The sequence below is a fragment of the Trichosurus vulpecula genome, chromosome 2, assembly GCF_011100635.1.
Source record: "Trichosurus vulpecula isolate mTriVul1 chromosome 2, mTriVul1.pri, whole genome shotgun sequence".
Classification (NCBI taxonomy): Eukaryota; Metazoa; Chordata; class Mammalia; order Diprotodontia; family Phalangeridae; genus Trichosurus; species Trichosurus vulpecula.
Genome location: NC_050574.1, coordinates 363,334,181 through 363,357,488, shown reverse-complemented (window position 1 = coordinate 363,357,488; position 23,308 = coordinate 363,334,181). Strand labels below are relative to the sequence as shown.

Here is a 23,308-nt window from a genome sequence, read left to right as displayed (position 1 = left end):
AAACCAGGAGAGAGTAGTGTCACAAAAATCTAGATAGAGTATCAGAGAGAAGGTAATTTAGTAACTTTGGACTGGAGGAAAGCCAGATAGAAGACAGTGAGAAGAAAACAAGTGGAGGCACTTAACTGTGCCTTGAGATGACTTTCTCAAAGAGTTTAGCCACAAAAGAGAGGAGGGAGATGGAATTATAGCCAGCTGGGATGGATGGATCAAGTTTTGTTTTTTTGAGTATGGGGTAGATACGGCCATATTTGTAGGCAGTAGACGGAGAGTAAAGAGGAGTGATGGGTGGGGGTGAGGGCAGGGGGTTACAATCTGGTAGAGAAGATGGGATGGAATGGGATCATTTTTGTGCCTGGAGAAGGGTTTGACAGTGGTGAACATGGCGATGGTTGCAGCAGGCATCTCAGAGATAAAAGTTGAGGGAAGAAGAAAAAGGTCTCAGTGAATGGCTTTAACTTTTTCTATGAAATATGAGGCAAATCTCAGTTGAGAGGGTAGGGGAAGGGGAAACTATAGTAGGTTTGAGATGGGATGAAACATAAGGAAAAGCTGAGTGGGATAGTGGGTTAATTAGGGAATGTAAAAGGAGTGCCTTGCTGCAGTGAGGACTTCCTTGAAATAATGTGATTAAGATTAAAAGTGTGACCTTCTCTGTGTAGCTGAATTGGAGTGAAGGAGTAGATCTTGAGGAGTGAGTAAGTTGAGGGAACCTAGCAGGTAACAGTTTTTGAAGGAGTGTCAATATATTGATGAAGACAGAAGTTGGGGTGGAGAGGAAGACTGAGCCAGTCACTGAACTTGAGGAAAGAACATCCTAGATGTTGGAAGACAACATTTACCAGCATATCAGCTACCAGATGTGGAATGAGTCAACCGTAAAGGAGGGAGGAAATGTTACTGAGTGATGGAGGAGGGAGAAGAGCCTGGAAATGACAATGGGTAGCAAATATTCCCATTACTTTACCTGAATCAGTCAGTGACTGAGTCAGGGGAAACAAATAAGAGTTCAGTTAGTGCTGGAGAGGGTGTCCAGGGAAGCTGTGTCATCAGGAGAGAGCCAGGTTTCAGACCAGAAGGTCAAAGGAGTGGGAAAGGAAAATATTTAAAATGAAAACAACTTTGTTACCTACAGAGGTAATATTCTAGAGAGCCCAGTGGAAGGGGTGGGTAGCTTACAGTGCTACATTGGAGGGGATTGGATTGAGGATGATGTGAGGATGATGGCAGTAAGGGAATGGGCAGTGAGGGGATGGATAGATAGTAGGGTTTCTATAAAGATAGCCAGGGGTTCTGGATCACTGTGATGGACAGGGTATGTGACCCAGTGGGAGTTTATTGTTTTTAAATGGGTTCAGGAAGATTATTAACATCATTAGGGGTTAGCCTCAAAATGATGTCTCCTCAGGGCTTGGGCAACTCAGGTGAGGGGACAGGAGGGAGGAGCTGATGGAATAACATTTCTATCCTATACTTGCAGACAGGCCAGATCAGGAAACAGGTGGAGAGAGCAGGAAGGAATGGTGTCTCACCTATCCCTGCAGACAGGAAGAATGTGCTGAAAGTGTATGGGATTGAATGATACCTCTATTCCCATCCTGGCAGCAAGTTGCCAGCCCAAGGGACTAACATGTGATAGAACAATCCCCTGTTGGTGGCACAGTGGAGAGATTGCTGGGCCTGGAGTCAGGAAGACCTGCATTCAAATCCAGCCTCAGACACTTATTTGCTGCATGACCCTGGGCAAGATGCTTACCCTCTGTTTGCCTTGGTTTCCTCAACTGTGAAATTAGGATAATAATAGCATCTGCCTATCAAGGTTGTTGTGAGAATCAAATGGGATAATAATTGCAAAATGTTGGGTACATAGTAGGTGCTATATAGAAATCCTAGCTATTATTATTATTATTAGCACAGTGCACAGCACATAGTAAACACTATGTAAATGTTAGCTATTATTGCTGGGGTAAAGAACAATGTAGTTCGTACTTTATTCTCAAAGAGGACAGTGACATCAGGGAGATGATGAGGAGACTTGCAGTTGACTTTGATTTGGGTGAGGGAGGGCTGAAGGTCACCAGCCTCACTTTCTCCTCTAGAGCCATCCGGGTCCTGTGACCAGATATTCATCAGGATGACTGGAGATGGCTCAGGATTCAGTGGCAGACCTTGGCCCTTTTAAGCTAAGGTCTTTTCAGGTTCTCACTTTGAGGCAGTGCGAATTCAGTGAATTAGGCCTCTGGGTTATCAATGGAAGAAGCAAGTCTTCGAATAAAGTTATAAAGCAGGGGGGGTATGTAGTTTAGTGGAACAGAGGAGAAAATGGCATGTGTGAAATTTCTAAAGTGGGAACAACTGAACGGCATTTAAGTGTGACTAGATGTGGTAGGCATATGAGCACAGATACAATACAAAGTAAGGACAGTTTGTGGAGGGTAAGAGAAAGGGAGAGCCTCTGTGATGAATAGTACAATATAAACAGATCGGGTGGGTGGAGTGGGCAAGGTGTGTGGGAGTGAAGGAAAAGAAACAGGAGGACTAGTAAGCACCCTTTGGTATTTCAGGTGTGTGACATGGTTAGGTTTGAGATTACATTTGTAGCTGTGGGTCTAGAAAAGGTATGAGAAATACAGGATTTTAGCAACAGCCCAGTTACAGGGGATTTGAGATATTTCTTTGTTCAGTGAGAGATCGTGCTGGGCCTACAAGTACAAAGATAAATAATTTCTGTTTATGAGGAATGTGTATTTCCTACATGGTGGTGGAATAGGGTCATGGGAGATGTGTGGTAATAAGAGTGCCTGAACAGAATTAGAACCTGAATTTTAATTCATGTTCTGCTGTTTCCTAATTGTGTGATTTGGGTCAAATCATCTTATCCATGAGTATCATTTTTCTTATTTTTAAATTGAAAGGACTGGACTACATGATCTCTAAGGTGCCATCTGAACTGAAACCCTTTGATCCTATGATAGATACTGTTAAACGTAGAACAAGGTAGCAAACAAAGTAGCAAAGTACTCTAGAAATGAAGGAACAAGAAATAAAAAATGCTTCTAATTTGTCAGCTTAGTGGGTAGATGGTGAGAAAATTGAAGAATTTGTGTGGGGGAGATGAGATGTATTTTGTAGTGCATTATTTTTACTGGAGAGAGACTGAGTAGTTGAGCCTAGAATACTTGTGTTATTCATATACAATTATGACTTTTTTTTTTTTACCACGTTTGTAATTTTAAAATGTCTTATTTTTAGTGAGAGGAAGTTTTCAGCCTGTCTACTCACAAATACTTCTTAATTTTAGTAGTTTCCTAAATGGCGTGTTAACATTTACTTTTTTGTTTTTACTATATGTGTAGTATATAAGGCTTTTTGCAAAACCAACTTTTTATGTTATATTTTGACACTGTAAATTTTGATGTAAAAAAGGGAAAAGAATTGCTTTCCTACCCTGGTTTATTTTAAAATTTGTTTTCATGACACATCCTTTTCAACAAACATCCGAAGTACCTTGTCAAAAAAGTTTATCAATTGTTAACAGAGTGAATGATATCTGTTACCTGCCATTCTGCTGGGACAAGGAGATGAGAATTTTCTTCCCTAACCGTTACTCCCTCCTATGTGTTAGAATATGATCTCCTTGAGGGGAGAGACTGTCTCAATTTTGTATTTATCTCCCCAGCACTTAGCACAGTGCTTGAACATTCAGTATGACACTAACATTGACTATTGTATTTGACCTGAGTTTTGTTGCCTGTGTTGATTTTAATTATGTTGTTTTCATTAGTATATTATTTTTCTTTTGCCTCTGCTTTCTTTGAATCATTTCATCAAACTCTTACCCATATTCTCCATATTCATTATTACATTTTGGCACAGCGATCTTCTATTACATTTATATACTATGGTTTATTTAGCTGATACCTGAACATTGGGCACATTGTTTACAGGTTTTTGTTACCACAACTAATTTGTATATGAACATTTTTGTACTTAACGTGGCTTTTCTTCGTGTTAGTAACTGCCTAACTTACTTGAGTGAATATTTTAATATAAAGTGCTTTGTATTTGGAAAGATACATTTTCATTTGCACTTCATAATAGTTGTCTTTGTTAGATTAAAATCACAGTTACCTAATTTCAGAAGTGGAAGGACCTTTAGAGATCATCTAATTTGGTCTCTTCCTATCATAGCAGCAGCTGATTTTGACTATATAAATTTAGGGACTAATTGGACACCTACACCTTCAACTACACTTAAAGTTTTGATGTCTAAAGTTTTTCCTTTCCTTCCCTTTTCCCTACGCCTAAAGTTTTAATTTTTTTTTCAGGATATACTTTATAACTTTTTCAGTTTTAAAACTGTTTATCCTTGTCTCCTGGCAGTTTTGTAGAACATCCTGGAGTCCACCATGAATGGGCAGTTGGATTTAAGTGGAAAGCTAATTATTAAAGCTCAGCTTGGGGAAGATATTCGGAGAATTCCCATTCATAATGAAGACATCACCTATGATGAATTAGTGCTGATGATGCAAAGAGTTTTCCGAGGAAAACTTCTGAGTAATGATGAAGTTACTATAAAGTATAAAGATGAAGGTAAGAGTGTTTTTCCATGAGTATTTTAGAAGACAAAAAATGTTGCTAAAATATTTTAATCCGTGATAAGCAATATTGTATATACCATTCCTTTTGACTGTGGTCTAGAGCAAAGGTTCTTAACCTTTTTTTTCTGTCTGGGACTCCTTTGGTAGTCTGGTGAAAGCTATAGACCCCTTCTCAGAATAATATTTTAAATGCATAAAATAAAATACATAGGACTACAAAAAACCCAGTTATGTTGAAATATCTTAGATAATAAAAAAATTCATAGACCTCAGGTTAAGAACTCCCCTCTGATGCTAAAATAATGCTGCCATCAGAATACCCAGTTTTAGTACTTTTATTGAACCTCTTCCATTCAATGACAAGTAAATACCTGGTTTGTTTTTTTTTATCAGTGTTTATTGGGCTAATTGAAATTTGGGCATTTTTGCCTTGACTTGATGTCTGTACCTTGAACTCAGTTTTATTTCTTATCACCTCCCATAAAACTTACTCTCCTTTTTGGCTTCCTAAATACTACATATTCATATCTTTGTTGTCCTCTCCTCAGAAAACATCAGTGGTTCCCATGTCTTCAGAATAAATAGATGCCTCAGCCTGGCACATTTTTTGTTTCCTCCTTCCATTTTGAGTTTAAAGTTTTCTTGATAGGTTTGCTAGTCTCCAGGCAAATGTATTTTAACCAATCCTTGTTAGATGTACTTTGTTTCTGGCCAGGAGCTCTCTATTCTCATCTCTTAAAACATGTTCTAGAATTCAAATTCTGTTGTCAAATACCATATCAACCAACTGTTGACTTTTCCCATCTGTCTTTCTTTTCTGAATCCCTTTCCTTCACTTGATATAAGTGAAGAAACTTATCTGTGCCTGTATAAAGTAAGTAATTTCTTTCCCAGAACTTCATAATCCTTCCAAAAACTTGTTCTTTTCCTTCTAGCAGGATCCTTTATTTTCTATATCAGTCACAGTAGTGGGTAGTGATTATTGATTTTGACAAGTGTTGGGAGATTCTCTGTGTCATGTCATGGATCCACATGCATAGCAGATTGTATTTTTCATTCAAGATTGCCTCAGTAGTCCTCAATAGGAAGTCATCAACCATCACTCCTGGTCTCTTCTTACCCTAAATAGTACTGTAACACTTCTTTTTTCGTTATCATTCATGGTGCGTGTCGTTCGTGAGGGCAAGAGTTTCATATTTATTGCATAGCTCCAGATGTGCAAAGGTCCTCCTTTCGTTACCTTTTGGTTACATTCTTCCATTCTGCAACAGGTTACGATTTTTCTCTGCCTTTTCATACCCTTTTTCTTTTTTGGTTCCTTAGAAACTCTTCCTTTCTTCTTTCAAGGAACATTATCATCCTTAATAATCTGCATAATAGAGAAATATTTTCCCAGCCCTTTTGCCTTTACCTTTTTTCACATCTGAGGAGGGAGATTGACCTATACTTGTACATAAATATCTGTTTCTTGTCACTGACAGAAACACCAACATAGTACACACTCTTTGCATTTTACTTCAGAATTGTCCTTTTCACTCCATACCTACTAAAAGAAATATCTACGATCTTCTATCATTCTTCTGTGTAACTCTTGTGCCATTGTGTGCTACTGACCCAAGAGTATAGGAGTTTTTCTGCTTTTTCTTCCTGGTCTAGCTTGCGTAACCACCTTTGATCAGGAATTTGCACATTTTTGCCAAAGACTTATTGCAAACGAAAGCTTCTTATCACTTTTGTCCCTGAGTGGGAATTTATCTACTAGCTCCTTTTTAATGCCCCTTACCACTTCTTGCTTATCACCTCCTTTCTTGCAGCTTCCCTGCTCTACAGAGTCAGAAGATGGATTCATATGTTCCAATTTTGTACCTCCTCCTCACCATTGTTCCAGAATTTATTGAATGTCTGTATTGTGTAGAGCACTGTACTAGATCATAGGATTATAGATTTGTAGCTGGAAATGGTTGTAGAGGCCATCAGCTTCAAGTTCCTCATTCTGCATGTAAGGAAGCTGCTGAGGTACAGAGAAGTGAAGTGACTTCTTTAGGCATACACAACTAGTAAGTGTCTGAGTTGTGACTGAACTCTGATCTTCTAGACTTCACGTCTAGTGCTCCAGCCATTACAGCAGCATACAAAAGGGGCAGAAGGCATGATTCCTACCCCTTGAGGGCAAGCTGTTCTTAACCTGGGATCCCTGGATAGATTTTAAAGGATCTTCCATCTTTATATTTCCATATAACCTTCCATGAGAAAAAATGCTACATTTTTGTTTTCATAGGCAACAAACATTCTGAGAAGGGGCCCAAGGGCTTCACTAGACTTTAGAGGGGTCCATGATGCAAAAAAAAAAAAAAAATTGAGAAACCTCACTCTGAGAACTCAAGAGTGTGACCTCAGCAAGGGTGAGGAAGAGTGACTTGATCCCTGCCCTCTGGTTGCAGCCAGTCCTGTTGCAGCTTTGAAAAGTGCAGTAAAAATAAGGATTTGGTGCTGTTCGGTTACTTTTGAACGTAACACTTAATATCATCAAATCCAACTCTCGTTTTACTAATGAAGAAACAGATTCTTTTTTTCAATGCTTAGACTAGTTAGAGTTACTGTGTTTCCTTGACAGTAGTAAGCTTAATTTCTTATAAAACATTTTATAATTTAGGCTGATTTTTTTTCTTCTGTCTAAATCTGTAAGATTTTACCCTACTTAGTTTGAGGTTAGAATTTTTAAAGATACTCTATTTGAAGTGGTGTACAGTTAAGGTTATAATTTTGACTCATGTATTTGCAGTGAAAATGTAATGGAAAACTAGAAATGTGTGATAATATTGTTATTCTGAATCCTATTTACTTCATTAACTATAGATGCATTTTGGCTTATCAGGTTCCATTATAAAGCTATGTATTACCATGAATAGCAATGAGCAATCCCGTAGTACTTTCATTTGAATAAATTCATATTTGCCAGGTGCTTCATTCAAATAGCAATTAAGTTGTTTTTGTTGCGGCAGTGTTTTCTGGTTGCCTTTAAAACATCTTTAGATGAGCTATAGATTGGAATTTAATTTATAAACTAGGCACAAGTGATATTCATTGTTGATAATATGAAATCATTCCTGTTTTAAAAATCTTTTCAGATGGAGATCTTATAACAATTTTCGATAGTTCTGATCTTTCCTTTGCCATTCAGTGTAGCAGGATATTGAAACTAACTCTGTTTGGTAAGTGTTTAAAATAATTTTTTTTATGAATTAACTGCATCATTATATTTCATTCAGTATATTTTGATTTGTATTCTTTCCCCTTTTCTTTCCTCTTCCTCATGTCTCTTTTTACAAACTCTTGAGTAATTTCAAAACCTAGAACTTTAATAGAAAATTTATTTTATAAGCTAGAAAATTTACTTAGAGAAAGTACTAAATTAATTTTCTTTGAAAATTTAGTGTAACTCAGAGCTTCTGACTTTGTGTGTTTTAGAAAGCCTTTAAATTCCATTCTTTAAAGTAGAATATATTTAGAAATATAACAAAGTATGAAATTACTTTTTTGGCTTTTGAAGAAACCCTATCATTTTAAAATAATATAGTGATACTTTATTTATCTAGGACCACTGAAGAATGAACTTTTCTTCCAAAGTGGATTTTTCCAGATTTTGAAGCTTTTCCCTTTAGCCCCCAAATTTATTTTTTAAAAAATTACTTTTTTTGCATTAACAGACTAGTTTTCTGATCTTGGGTAAGTCATTTAATATCTTTTAGCCTCACCTTCCTCATCTGTAAGTGAAAGGGCAGTCTTTCAAGAACTTGGTAAAAAGATCTTTATCAAATATATTATGTGCTGCCCTGCCTTCTGAAGCTGCGTATGCTGAACATACTTTGACCCTGTTTTAATAATTCAAAGTTATCATGATAATATTACTAGTTTGTATTTATATAATACTAGCTTTCTGTTGTTATAAGGTACTTATCTCAAAACCAAGCTGTGAAGTAGACAAACTATTTTCATTAGTACATATGAGGAGGCTAGGTTCAACTTTATGAAGTAATTTTCTCAGTTGCATGGCTAGTAGTAAATAGTAGAATTAGGATCCAAGCCCAAGGCTCACTTTCGTGCACTTTCTACTATACTACTACTGCCCTTTCATTATGAAAATGAATTACCATAAGGTACGTTAGTATCATGATATTCTCAGAAGCTGTTGAAGTGTGAGTAGGCATATTTGCTCCTATGCTAGCTGACCCTAGACCTTAGTGCTCCTTTATTTCTTATGTTTGCTTTTTCTAATTTTCCCATCTATTCACTTGTAGTAACTTTGTTTTTATTAATGTGTTTGTTTCTATCACCGTCTTTCCTTTCTAATGTGCTGTGATCAGGCTTGTTAAAATGTTGTGTAAAATAAGAACATAAAAATTTTGTGTAGGGGCTTAAGGGATTCTCTAGTAAGACCCATGAGCTTTAGTGTATGGACTTCAACATTTGTTTTGGATTTTCACAGATCTTTTTGCTTATTTCCCAGTTCTTGGCTGTCTTCCTGATAGTTGAGGTTGCCAGATAAGTGATGTGTGACAATACAGCTTTGAATTCACACATTTAAGGTAGCTATTTAGTAAAAACCTTTTCTGGAATTGATCTTACACACTTAACATTTTATTTATGAAAAACTGATTAATGGAGGCTAAACAGTATATCATGGTTTTGTTAAGTAATACAGAACTTAAAATTATCCAGGTCAAGGTGCAGATATTTTAAGCTTTCTTTGTAAGTTAACAGTCGTTGGTTTAAACATACACAGATGTGTGTGTGTGTGTGTGTATATGTGTATATATTCGTATATACATACATATTTATGTAAGCATACGTGTTTTTATATATGTATAGTGCTCTAACATTACTATTTGAATTCCATACTTGTATAGCATAATGATGATATGTGGTTTCTGATTTTTCACATTGCCAAGGATTCTGGTTCAGATTCCTAAGGCCCTTTCCTGTTCCAGATTATGTGATTGAAAGGGAAAGCATAGGGTATGTATTAAAGAGATGTGGACATGAGGGGCAGGGTGGGGTTTGTTTTGGTTATTAGAATGAACAGAGGAAAGGAGACATCTGGAAAAGTTGAGGGCCTTGACTGCCTTCAGTAAAATTTAAAAGCAACTTAAATATTTGTTTGCTTGGAAAATTTTAGGGAGCCACTAAAAAAATTTAAGCCAGAGAGTGAACATTAGTTTATCCATTTTAATGCATAAACAGTTTTTCATTTACTCATCAATTTATTCTGTCATTCATCTATCTTAATTTTTAACACTCATTTAAAAATGTTTTTGGAGTTCCAGATTTTCACCCTCCCTTCCCTCCGTCTCCCATTGATAAGGCAAGGTATAAGGCATCACTTATACATGTAAAGTCATGCAAAAACTATTTCCATTTTATCCATGTTGCAAAAAAACCCCCATCCAAACCAAACCCCAAGCAATAAATCGAAAGAAACACAAAATGAAAGAAGTATGCTTTATTCTTCACACAGAGTTCATCAAGTTCTGTCTCTGGAAGTAGACAGCATTTTTCATCATGGGTCTTTTGAAATTATCTTGAATTATCATATTGATCAGAGAAGCTAAGTCTTTCACGTTTTATCATCATTTCAGTATTGCTGTTACTGTATGCAGTGTTTTCCTTGTTCTGCTCACTCAAGTCCATACAAATCTTTCCAGGTTTCTCTGAAAGCATCATTTCCTACTCATCATTTCTTACAGCACAATAGTATTCCATCACAATCATACCATAGCTCGTTGAGCCAGTTGGTGGGCATCCCCCTCAATTGCCAATTCCTTGCCACCACAGAAAGAGCTGTTATAAATATTTTTGTACATTTTTGTCCTTTCCCCTTTTCATTAACAATTATTTTAAAATAAAATCATCGAAATAAGACTTAGCAATGAATTATATTTGTACTCTGTATTCCAAACGTGGATATTTGTATCTTAACTTAAGATTACTTGGTCATATTGTTGATAACTTGTTTTTGTGCCTTATGGTTGATAGCTTTCTTTTGTGGACAAAAAATTGAGGATATTGTTTAGCTAAAACAAGGATACAAATAACTGTTCAGATCACTATAATCCAGATTACAAATTAAATATTTTTTAAAATGATTTTTACATGGGTTGGAGTATAATATTGCCAACCTCTAATTTCTATTTTAGTTGCATACATTTCTGATGAAACTACCAAAATACTTGTATATTTACCAATAGATACATATGTGACTTTTAGAGTCTTTATTTTAAGGAATGAGTGCTATTGTAATTATAATTTGTCAGAATGCATTTTAAAAGAAAATCTAGCAGGAGGAGGTAGCTGAAAAACATTAAATTACAGCAAGTATGACAAGAATGGGGTGGTACAAAATAGAAGTTTAATGATACCTTTTCTCTAGATGTGATATAGAGAATATTAAGGGAAGTATTTTGTGGAAAAGGAATATAGTTTTTGTATTAGTTAACATTAGTATATAAATGTTTGATATAGTAATTATCTAAGATTCTGTTATATAATATTAACTATATTAACACACATTAAATAATGAGTGTGTGCTGTACTCTTTGCTAGGCATTGGCGATACAAATAAAAATGTGATACAGTCCTTGCCCTCCAAGAACTTTCATTCTATATAGGGGGATAAAATATGGATAAGTGGATAAATAAATTGTGGATAAGTAAATACAAGATGATTACAAAATATATTCACAGTGATGGGGGGGGGCACCTAACAATTTGAATAGTCAGGAAAGGCTTCTTGAAGGAGGTCTTTACCCCAGTGAAGCTTTGAAGAGGTTCCAAGAGATAGGTGAGAATAGAGCCCTGCTAACTTGGAGTGCAGTCTCTATAAAGGCACAGAGACAGGAGATAGAATGGCATTTGTGGGGAGCCACGGGTCGACCAGCCCAGCCACAGTGAAGAGTGTATGAATAGGAATAATATGTAATTATCCTGAAAAGAAAAGCTAGAGCCACATTGTGAAAGGCTTTAAGTGCCAAATAGAAAAATTTGTATAAGGGCAGTGAGGCAGTGAACCTCCCTGGCATGGTAGTAACTTGATTAATTTTATGCCTTAGTCATGTCAGTTTGGCAGCTATATGGAGGATGGATTGTAGAGAGACTGATGATGGTAGTTGTGTGAGATGGAGAGGTAGGATTGACAATACTTGACAACCTATTGCAGGTGTGTGTGGGGTAAAGGAGAGTGAAAAGCTGGGTATGACACAAAAGGTGTGAGCCCAAGTGATTGGAAGAGTTATGGTGTCATCAGTAGACATTGGTAAGTCGAGGAAAAGTAAGTTTTAGGGGCAAAGAAACTCTGAATTATTTTGGACATTTGGAGTTAGGCATATTAACATTGGAGGTTCTAAGCTGAGTAAAGTGAATATATCTTGAAAAAGAGAATTTTTTAAAACTAGATTTTAATAGTAGGTATTGGTGGAAAAAAGGCTTAGGAAAGAATTGTAGGTGAAGGAAATGGCATATACAAATTTAAATGTTTGACTGTATTTGAAGTAAAAGGGAGTTGCCACTCCTTCCTCCATGCACCCCCTCAAACAATAAAGGCCCATTTTAAACATTTTTATGAAAATGTAAGGATAAACACTAGCTTTTTAGGGGTAAAATAGGCTTTTTGAAAAAGCTCTGCTTTTGACATGAAGCTAAAAATAGATGGTACAATTTTTCTTTTCCTTTAAAAAAATTTTTTTTTGACTGTTGGTATGGGGAACTCCTGGTGAAGAAACTCACTTTTATATATAGATCAGCACCATATAGCCTTATTGTTAACTGAGGTTAAGTGACTTGCCCAGAGTCACCCACTCAAGTCAGTGTGTGTTAGAGGCTGAACCCAAATCCAGATCTTCCTCAGTCAAAAGCCACCTTTTTAGATTTTCTACAATTTTTATTTTTAAATGATCCTTTACTCTTAGGTAGGGCCATGTTTGACCAGATCATAGGTTTGACAGTTAGAAAGGATCTGAATGGAAATCTGGTGCTATTCCCTGATTTAAATATGAGGAAACTTCAGTGGTTTGCTTTTCTCCTCCCCTTTTTCCTTATATCTTTTCATTTTCTTCTCAATTGTTCCACATGGCTCCATAACCTATCCTTATTGTTAGGGGAAATAGTTGCTTTTTACTGTGTTTAGGTATTTTAGTTTTGTATTGTGCAACCTGGAGTCTGGAAAACCATCTCTCAGTGGGTGCAAGCCATGATTTAGCCACCTGACCATTAAAGAAGTGTAGGAGAAGGGTAGGAGAAAAGTATATCGTTGTTGGTCCCTCTCGCTGTTTACCCATGAAGAAAAATCCCTGAAACAGAGCAAATAACCCCAAACTTGTAAATAATTACCCTTCGGCCTTTTAAAGGAAAATAGATGTTTTGCACATTTACTTTAACAAAGTGGTGCCAACATCACCTGTTTGCATTTAACCTGAATTTTGTTGCCATATGTAGTTTTCATTTACATAGCTGTATCTAACCCATATATTCTTTTTTTCCACTTTGCTTCATACTTTGACTTCCCACATTTCTTTGAATTCTTCATATTTCGTGTTCTTTACTGTTCAGGGATATCCTTTTGTATTCATGTATTACAGCTTATTTAGCTGTCATTACCAGTCCTTGCTCAGTTTTTTTTAGAGCTTTTTGCAGTTACAGATAGTGCTGCTATTAATGTTTTTGAGCAGGTAGGTAATTATTTTCCCGTCAGTGACTTCCTTAGGGTGGGAATCTAATAGTAGCATTACTAGGTCAAAGGATATGCATGATTTTATAGCTCTTACTGTAATTCTGAACTGCTTTTCAAAATGGTCAGGCCAATTCACAGCTTTTGCAATTAGTCTTCCTGTTTTTCTACAACCCCAAACAGTTCTTTTCTCTTTACTCTTAAGGTCAGGGAGGCCAGAAACAGGAATTTGGTGAGAGGGATCAGTATAGGGATAGATTTGATCAGGAAGAGAAGCTGTTTTTGGAGTAGGAAGAACTTCTAAGTTCATGGAGGGAGCATTTATAGTAGTCTAGACCTCAGGGTCATGTGACTTCTAGAAGAGGAGGCTAGATGTCAAAATAAGGTGGCAGAAGAGAGAAACCAATTTTACCAATGTGTGTCAAAGAGCAACAACACCAGCTGTTACATATGAGACGTTAATGAATTTTTCTCAAGTGAGACTGATGGGTCAAAAGTAGATTCAGGATGAAGTAATAATAATAGCCAGCATTTTTATAGCGCCCGTTCTGTGCCAGGCTCTGTGCTAAGAGCTTTGCAGATATCCCCTTTAATATTCACAACCCTGGGAGGAAGATGCTTTTATTATATCCATTTTACAGTTGAGGAAACTGAGGCACACAGGTTAAGTAACTTGCCCAGGGTCATGCAGCTAGAATATGTCCGTCTGAGGTTGGATTTGGACTTAGGCTTTCCTGATTCTAGGCCTTCTGCTGTATCTACAATGCCAGCTGTAGGTTATAGATCGACTCTAACCCCATGCAGAATAACTGCCATCCCTGTTTCTGTTACAATAACATTACTTTGTATATATTGTAATTGCATTAGCTTTTTTCATTATTTATATTTTAGTCTAAGAATCATCCATTTACCGGAAACTTCTGTTTCATTTATTGTTGTTCTATCTCGTTACTCCATTTGGGGTTTTCTTGGCAAAGATACTGGAGTGGTTTGTCATTTCCTTCTCTAGCTCACTTTACAGATGAGGAAACTGAGTCAAACAGGGTTAAGTGACTTGCCCAGGGTCACACAGCTAGTAAGTGCCAGAGGCCACATTTAAACTCAGGTCTTCCTGACTTCAGGCCTGGCAGCAATGTTACTATTATTGTGATTCTCTTCTCAAATAGTTTGCCAATTCATTGTTCAAAAGAATCATAAAATCATATTATTAGGAATGGAAAAAACCACAGAGGTCATCTTATCCCCTTTATTTTATAGTTAAGGAAACTGAAGACTAGAAAGGATAAGTGACATGCACAGTTACATTGGTAGAAAATAGCTAAATTGGAATTCAGATCTGGATTCCCTCATTTTAAATCCAGCACTTTACCCCACTACACTGTACTGCCTCCCTCAGATTTCACGTTTTGAGTACCAACATTCAGATAGTCTAAAGACTGTGATTCTTAGCACCCCCTACCTGCTTTCCTATTTTTCCACTTTCTGTATAAGCAGAAGGGCACATAGGAATGAAAGCTATTTTAAAAATTTCTTTGTTTCATGTTTTTCTTTGGCATTTGAAGGTGTACGACCAACCAGCTATTAATTTAAATGGCCTGTTACGTTGTATTCATAACTTTGGATGTATTGTAAAGAAACTTGACATCTTTTAAACATAACAACAATTTATCCAAATGTCTCCTTTTCAATAGTCCTCTTAGGAAGTCATATATTTTGTTATAATAATTGCAGTGTTCAAAAAAAGTTTTGGAACTCCTTTCTTGAAATTGTCTCTTATTGCATTATCTGAATATCCTTAACAGTGCAAATTTTTATCTGGTGATCAAGATGAGTGATCAGCATGATCAGGGCCATTTTTGGGGAAAGTCAAGTCAACAACATTTATTTTGTGCCAGGTACTGTGTTAAGCTCTGGAAAGGAAAACAAAATGAAATGTTCTTTATTTTTCTTGTTTGGCTGGTATACTGAGTTCTGAAGGCAATTCCAAAAGAATTTAAAAAATATTTTGAGCTCAAGTTCATTGGAATAGCTTCCCAAGGTGACTGCTCTGAAGGGCACCAGTATTCAGTAGGATATATTGAAGCTCTCTTCATATCTTGCCTGGACTACTGCAGTAGCCTCCTAATTGGTCTCTCTGCCTCAAATCTTTCCCTTCTATAATTCATTCTTTACCCTGTTGTTTAAGAGATTTTCCTACAGCACAGATTTGATCTTATTTTCTGTCCCTCTGCTTTCCCCCCCTCCCATTTCCCTGATTAAACTTCAATGGCTCTCTGTTTTCTCAAGGATCAAATTTAAACTTCTGTTTGACTTTTGAAGCCCATCACAACCTGGCCCCAACCTGCCTTTTCATTTTCATTATACATTATTCCCTTCTCTCTAGTTCAGCCCTACTGGCCTCTTGCTGTTCTCATATATGGCATCCTTTTGGTCATCTCAGTGCCTTTGGATTGACTCTTATGCTCTCCTGTTAGAAACACTTACTTCCTCAGCTCAGGCACTGCATTCTATATGGAACCTTTTCTGATATCCTCAGGCCATTGCTAATGACCTTCCTTCCCATCTTATAAATATAAATATATATGTATGTATGTATACACACATACACACACACACACACAAAATATATGTACATGTTGGTTCCCATGATAAGAGTATGTTTCTTGAGGGCAGAGACTATTTGATTTTTTACTTTATATACCCAGTGCCTGGTATACCCCCTGGTTCAGAGTAGGTGCTTAATAAATGTTGTTGATCCTCAGTTGTAAAATGGGCATAATAATAGCACATATCTTGCAGGGTTGCTATGAGGATCAAATGAGATAATATTTATCAAGTGCTTAATACAGTACCTGGCACATGGTAGGTGATATATATCTCAGTATATAGATATATACACTCACACACATATACACACATAAATATACTTGCTCCTTTTGCCCCTTTCTGACCCACCTTGTTGATGGATTATGTAAATTCTGGTATTTGTGGTAAAAAAGTAAAAAGAATATTATTATTTTACATAGTTACAATTGATCTGTTGATGGGAGATGAAATCAGGTCTATTCTAACATATACTTTGAAAGTATATATAACTCTTGTACAAGAAAAATTTAAATGTTTCAAATTGATAAATTAATAGTTAAGAGATGAGATTTTTAATCTAGAAGAGTATAAGTAGAAGTTTGATCAAATTCAGTCTTACTGGTGATTTTATATATCTGTATATTAGATTTAAGAAAGCCTTTTCATTCTATTAGGCGATAGAAAGACATACTTAAATCAGTTCTACCCTTTTTGTATTTCTTTGTTGCATTGGTTTTATTCCATGACCTCAAAATTTTACAACTTGTGATTTGCTAATAGTACATATAATAAATTTGCTAATAGTACAGTGTTTGTAGATTTTATATAGAGAGCTTTAAATTTGTAGGTTCATTGCTTTAGATCAGGGGTGTTAAATGTAGGCCTTGGGCCACATGCATCCCACAACATTTCCAAGTGTGACTGGAACCAGATTAAAATATAATTGGAAAACATCTAACAACATATATAAAAATAGAATAAAACGTAGATAATATTAATATGTGGTTTTCTTAGTCAATATGTGGCCCTCAAGGATCCTTATGTATGGCTTAGTGGCCTCTATTTCTATTTGAGTTTGATACCTCTGCTCTAGAACAGGATTGTGTGGGTCAGTTTCCTTTTGAAAAGCAACTGATTATAAACAAAAATAACTTAAAACAAGAGTTTACTCTTTTTCAGAGAGAAAAGCAGCTTGTCATGATGGATAGAGAGCTGGCCCCAGAGTCAGGGTTCAAGTCCTGCCTTTGTACTATATTGGCTTTATCACCCTGGGCAATTTAACCTCTCTGTGCTCTAGGCCACTGGTATTAGATAAAAACAAGGGCTATTAAGCAATATGTTAGGATTCCTGTGGGTGCATATTAACATTATCTCTGTTTTATTGTATTTTTATTTATTTTGTTAAGTAGTTCGAAATTATATTTTAATCTGGTTTGGGCAGCACTTGTGAGTGTCTTTGTAAGAGTAGTGTCTTTGTCACATCTCTTCTAGACTCTTAAATTGCAGCAAAGTTACTGACCTGCATTAGTAGAAAGAATTTCTTCATCTAGGAAATTCCTCTAACAGTGAAATCACAGGTCTAGTCCCCATAGTCCTTGTGACAGATGTTATGTGTGATTGTGGTTTCATGTTTTGAAGTGAATGATTTTATTTTAAAACACGTGATTGGATTTATATCATGATGCTGATGTTCATTGGGCTTGGATAAAATACTCCTTATTAATTTCAAGTAAATTAATTAATGTTTCCCATCTAGTTAATGGACAGCCAAGGCCTCTGGAATCAAGTCAGGTGAAATATCTCCGTAGAGAACTGATAGAACTTCGAAACAAAGTGAATCGTCTGTTGGATTGTTTAGAACCACCTGTTGAACCTGGACCTTCTACCAGTCTCCCTGAAAATGGTAGGTTGTGAATTTGTCTTTCTCTCATTTGTGATTATTCATTTCTTATACCAAAGAAACACTGCCACCTCAGCTGCCTTTTTAAAAATCAAACCTATGAATTTATCTGTAGGGAATTCCTGGTGTTGAAAGTCCCTCCCTCTACTCACATATATGTATACACACATGCATATATAGGTACATATACATGCATATGTACACACATATAATCTTAAGAGAGTTGCCTACATCACTAAAAGATGAAATAATTTGCCTATAGTTTCTCAGCTTATATGTATCAGGCACCTGCCTCCATGAAGGAAAACTGTTTTATAAACATTTCCTTCCCTGAGAAGTTACCTTGCACAACACATAATAGATACTTAGTAATTGATTATAGTAATGAATCAATGGCAATAATTTCTGGCTGCAATTCTTTATCAGAATAAATTTTATCCAAATAAACTGGTGCCTCACAGTAATGCCATTCTTAGCAGCCTATGTAATGGGATTGTAATAGGTAGAATAGTATTACTTTTCCTACCAGTAATAAACCATATTGAATGGAATTTAAGATAGAATATTTCATACTGAATTCTGTGCCATATAGAAGGTGATATTGTAATGAAAGACCAGTGAATAATCTTTAATAGTATTCACAGTATTTTAGCTACTATATAATAAAATGTAGAAAAGTCCTGATCTCTGGTTTCCTTTTATAAAACTCTTGTAGCTAATAAACCAGTTTTTATCCCACTATAGGATACTAAAAGGTTGTTATCAATAATTTCCAGCTATTTTTGTGTGTGCATGTGTGTGTGTGTGCACATGTATGTGTGTATATACACCAGTTTTCCATATATAATATTTGTTCTGTATCTTTTCATGGGTTATTAGAATAAATGCCCACTGAGGCATTTGCCTGACTGTCTTAGAAAAAAGTGGAGTATAAACTCAAGATATTTATTTGTTGATTTTTTTAAATTTTGCATAGAAGAATAACTTTGTTAAATGTGTTCTATCTTTGATATGCTACCGTTATCTGGTGTGGAATGAGACTTATGTGATTTAAACTTAATTGAACTCTTCAAGGTTAGCTTTCAATAATTTTATGAAACTTCTTCTAGAGGCAGTACGATGAAGTAGGAAGAACACTAGTGTCATGTGATTCCAGTCCACTTTGGATGAATCATTTCAACTTCTATAGGACATGGTGTTGTACTGTGTAAAATGAGGTGGTCCATATGTAGTCCTTGCTACCTCTAAAATTTCATGATTAAAAAAAAAACTGAGTAAAATGTATGCTATATTTCCCTTTCCTAGAACTTTATTCGTTAAAGAGAGTGTTGTAATAAATGTTATACGTATTATTAATTTAATTAATTAATACCTATTTTATATTTAAAATGAAAACTAATTTTGTCCTTCCTTATTCCACCTCTAGATACTGTGGATAGTAGAGAAGAAAAACCCACTGCTTCTGATTCTTCAGGCAAACAGTCTACCCAAGTGATGGCAGCCAGTATGTCTGCTTTTGATCCATTAAAAAATCAAGATGAAATCAACAAAAATGTCATGTCAGCATTTGGTCTGACAGATGATCAGGTTTCAGGTAAGAATGCATGTTTTATTAAAGGCAAAATTTAAAAGCTATCTATGTTTGATACCTATACTTCTTCTATTCTTGCCTCTTCCCCCTCCTCCCCATCCCCCCTTGCCACCTTTGCATTCTGGCTTCTGACCTCATCACTGAACTGAAACTATTCTTTTGCAAATGTTAGTTTCTTAATTGACAAATTCAAGTTGCTTTTCCCAGTCTTCTTCCTTAACTTTTCTATAGCAGTTTACTCTGTTGATTCTCTTTTCCTCTGAGCTACTCTCTCCTCTCTGGGTTTTTGTGACATTGTTCTCTCTTGGATTTTCTCCAGTCTGTGTTACTACTCTTTATCAGTCTTTTTTGTTAGTTCATCATCCCTGTACCCTTACCACTCTGTCATGAGATCTGTTTTTCTCTTTTCCCTCTATACTCTCCCAGTAAACACATACACTTAACATGGGTTTAATTGTCATCTCTCTGCATGTGATTCCCAGAACTGTATATCCAGCCCTTCTTGTCTGACCTTCTGTCCCACATCATCAGCTGCCTGTCCTACTGGGTGTCATCATAGGCATCTTAAAACTCAACATGTCCAGAAAGAATACATCTTTCCTCTCAAATCCACACCTCTTCTTAACTTGCCTATTTTTTTGAGGGTGCCACCATTCATTCTAGTCATCCAAGTTCACAACCTTATAGTGGTCCTCTTTGACTCCTCTTATTATTCCTACCTCTACAGCATCTCTCCAAAATGTCTCTTTCTCTCTACTCATGTCGTTATTCAGGGCTCATCACCTGTCTCCTAGGCTATTGCAGTTGCCTAACTAGTTTTCCTGCCTTAAATCTCTCCTTTTCCTAACGTATCTTCCACACAGCTGCCAAAGTGTTTTTCTCAATGTCTGAGCCTCACCATGTTGCTTCATTACTTATAAACTCTAGTAATTCCCTGTTGCCCCTAAGATTAACCGCAAACTCCCCTGCTTGTTATTTAAAGCCCTTTACAATTTGCCTCCAGTCCACCTCTTCAGAGTTACTACACATTACTTGCCTATGGCTACTCCACCTTTCCCCCTCCCTGCCAATATTTCATCTCCTCTCACTTTGACTTTGTAGAGATGTTCACTCATGCCTGGTTATACTCTGCCTTACACACCTATCTCTTAGACTCTATATATTTTTTTAGAATTTACTTACATGCAACTTCCTACATGAGGATGTTTCTGATACCTTCAGCTTCTAGTGCTTCTATTTCTCTGTCTCCTCCCCTCATTATATTTATTTTGTATCTACTTTTATATACATGTTGTTTTTGCTCATAGAATGTAAGTTTCTTGAATTCAGGAATTGTTTCATCGCTGTCTTTGTTTCCTCACTACCTGTGCTAACCTCAGTACCTGTCACATGACAGGTGCTTGATAAATATTTATTGATTAAAATCTGAACTATATTAAGAGCTTTAGAATTATAGCAAGAGAACATTTTTATTTGTTGTATTCTGCTTTTGGGGGCTCCTGTATATTTAAGCCAAATTTCCAGGTTGAAAAACATTCTTAATCTCTTTTCTTCCTTTTCTGAATAATTTTATACAATTCTCTCTTGAATAACCCCATTTCATATATTTCTCATACAAAATAAACAATTAAAAGAATCTTAGCTGTTTATAACTTTTTTGAAGTTAGGAGAACTAACGATTTTACAAGTTAAATATATTTTCTTACTAAACATGGGAGAGTGGTTCCTAATTTTGATCATAGAAGATAGAATTTCATGTGAAACATTTGCAAAGCAACTGAAGCATAAATGAACAAAATGTAGACCGCATAATTATGTGCTACAGTGATGTCAGGTGGAAGGAGTGTTTTTTCACAAATGGACTTGAATTGTTAGGATGGTAAGAATTTATATTTCATACTACAGGCAACAGAGAGTCACTCTCAGTTCTTAAGTAAGGAGCATGATATAGCACACTTAATTTGAGGAAAGTTACAAAGTTCCTTAGTTTGGATTGCAGTAAGGAGAAACTGCATAGGAAAAACATCTATGAAATTTTTGTACTAATAATATAGGTATGTTATGATGAGTCCTGAACTGGGGCGTTCACTATCAATCTGGAAAAGAAAAGGTGAACCTGAGACGTAGTGCAAAGAGAGAATATACTAACTATTGGGGAAGGAAAAAGAAGACAAGTGATTTCAAAGTTGTATGCCTACCTCAGAAAAGATACCAAAGGATTATTAAAACAGCCTTTATTAGCATCAAGGTCGGTGGAACCACCTCACTTAGACTCCAGCATCACAGTCCTGGATGTGTTTACAGGGGAGGTAGAAATGACACTAAAGAAAAGCAGCTGGATTAATTCAAGTGTATGTAGAGGAGAACAATGCTGGAGGCAGCACAATTGTGAGGGCATATTAAGGGGTCAATTTACAAAGTATCTGAAGGAGAAGAAGATATCAAAGGTGTGAAAAATATCTTGGATCTTTTTTGGTACTGAAAAAAACTACTGAAAATAGCAGCAGCTACTAACTCTGTGTCTGCTTTCCTGGCTATATAAAATCTTTGAGACTTAACCCATGCATAAATTGAGGATATTCTCTCTGAAGATTTTAGTTAGGAAAAGCAGATTTTTTTTCCAAGTACTATTCAACATGGGACTACGTCTTTACCATTTTACAATATATTAAAAGGTAGAGAATATGACAACCCATAGTACTTGTTTGTTGATAATGAAAAAGTGTTTGATTTAGTAGAGCAAAATTCCACCTTCAGGTTATCTCCCAGCTAGGTGTTTTTCATTGATACATCACAATTATTCAAGATTCTTTGGAAGATAGGACAACTGAAGTAACCCTATTCAATAACCCTCTGATAATAAACATCAGGCAAGCCCCATCAAAGGTATTTGTGGATAAGAATCCAACAGAATCCAAGTTGAAAATTCCCTGTGGATGGTGAGGTCCTCCAGATACTCCTGATTGTGGGTAGTACTATGCTGTTTAGAATGGCTTCCTGGAAGAGATCAGTAAACAGTCAAGAGTTGGGCCTCACCATCCACACGGGAAGAGCCAAATGAATGAAGAACAACATGTAACTTTGATTATGACCCTGCATTCGGATGAACAACCTATGGAGTGTATTCTTTAGTATGAATACCTGGGACAGACAGCACAAATAGCCCAGAGTTAAAAGGAGGAGAATTGGTAGTGTTGTCTTTAGGAAATTTCAGAGTTTTTCTAATGATCCCAGGAAAATAAAGATGACTTTTTAGTAACATTTTGTAGTGTTGCTGTATGGTTGTTAAACATATAACACAGTCTCCAAAGATTTAAAAGTGATATTGCACAGGGACCAATACAGAGGCACGTGGCTGCAGCATGTAACCAGGGAGGCACTTTGAAGGAGAACAAGAGTCAAATATGTTATCAGAGAAAGGTAGCATAGGAAGAGCAAGTAGGTTGGTCCTATGGTGAGGTTGAGGGACAGGTAAAGTTAGTGTTCCCCTGGGTCCTTTGTAATGTCAGAAGAAATTGAGGAAAGTTTCCAGCAAAGTGTGGTGTATTTCTAGGATGATGTGGACAGCAGTGGCACAGGATGGGCTATCTGTATTATTGAAAGGAACATTAAAATTATTGTGGCCAGACATACATCAATTTAAATACGCCTACCTAGTGTCATCTTTGATAGTATTAAGGAACTAGAACAGGGTTTGGGGGGGCGGGGAAGAGGGATGATTAATTGTTAGCAGTGTGTTAAGTACCCAACTTTGGAATATTCAAATAGAGATGAGTCCTCTAGACACCTGTGGAGTCCTCTAGATGTCTGCTACTTTTCCAATAGCCTCTTGGAATCGGGGTCCAACTTGATTTTGTCGTAGTCTAAATTTCCTTTGATCACAATTAGTGATTGTTCTGTAATAGATGAAT

General features: G+C 36.3%; 1 protein-coding gene across 2 annotated transcripts in view; it reads left to right on the top strand.

Moving 5' to 3' along the window:
• The window catches only part of TFG (trafficking from ER to golgi regulator), a 34,771-nt gene that overhangs the window by 4,061 nt on the left and 7,402 nt on the right, over nucleotides 1-23,308 (top strand). For both annotated transcript variants that reach the window (XM_036743501.1, XM_036743500.1), the window contains exons 2-5: nucleotides 4,384-4,593; nucleotides 7,730-7,813; nucleotides 17,663-17,809; nucleotides 19,233-19,400. In XM_036743501.1, coding sequence (XP_036599396.1) covers nucleotides 4,410-4,593; nucleotides 7,730-7,813; nucleotides 17,663-17,809; nucleotides 19,233-19,400 — 583 coding nt within the window. In that variant the 5' untranslated portion in view covers nucleotides 4,384-4,409. The remainder of the gene's footprint in view (nucleotides 1-4,383; nucleotides 4,594-7,729; nucleotides 7,814-17,662; nucleotides 17,810-19,232; nucleotides 19,401-23,308) is intronic.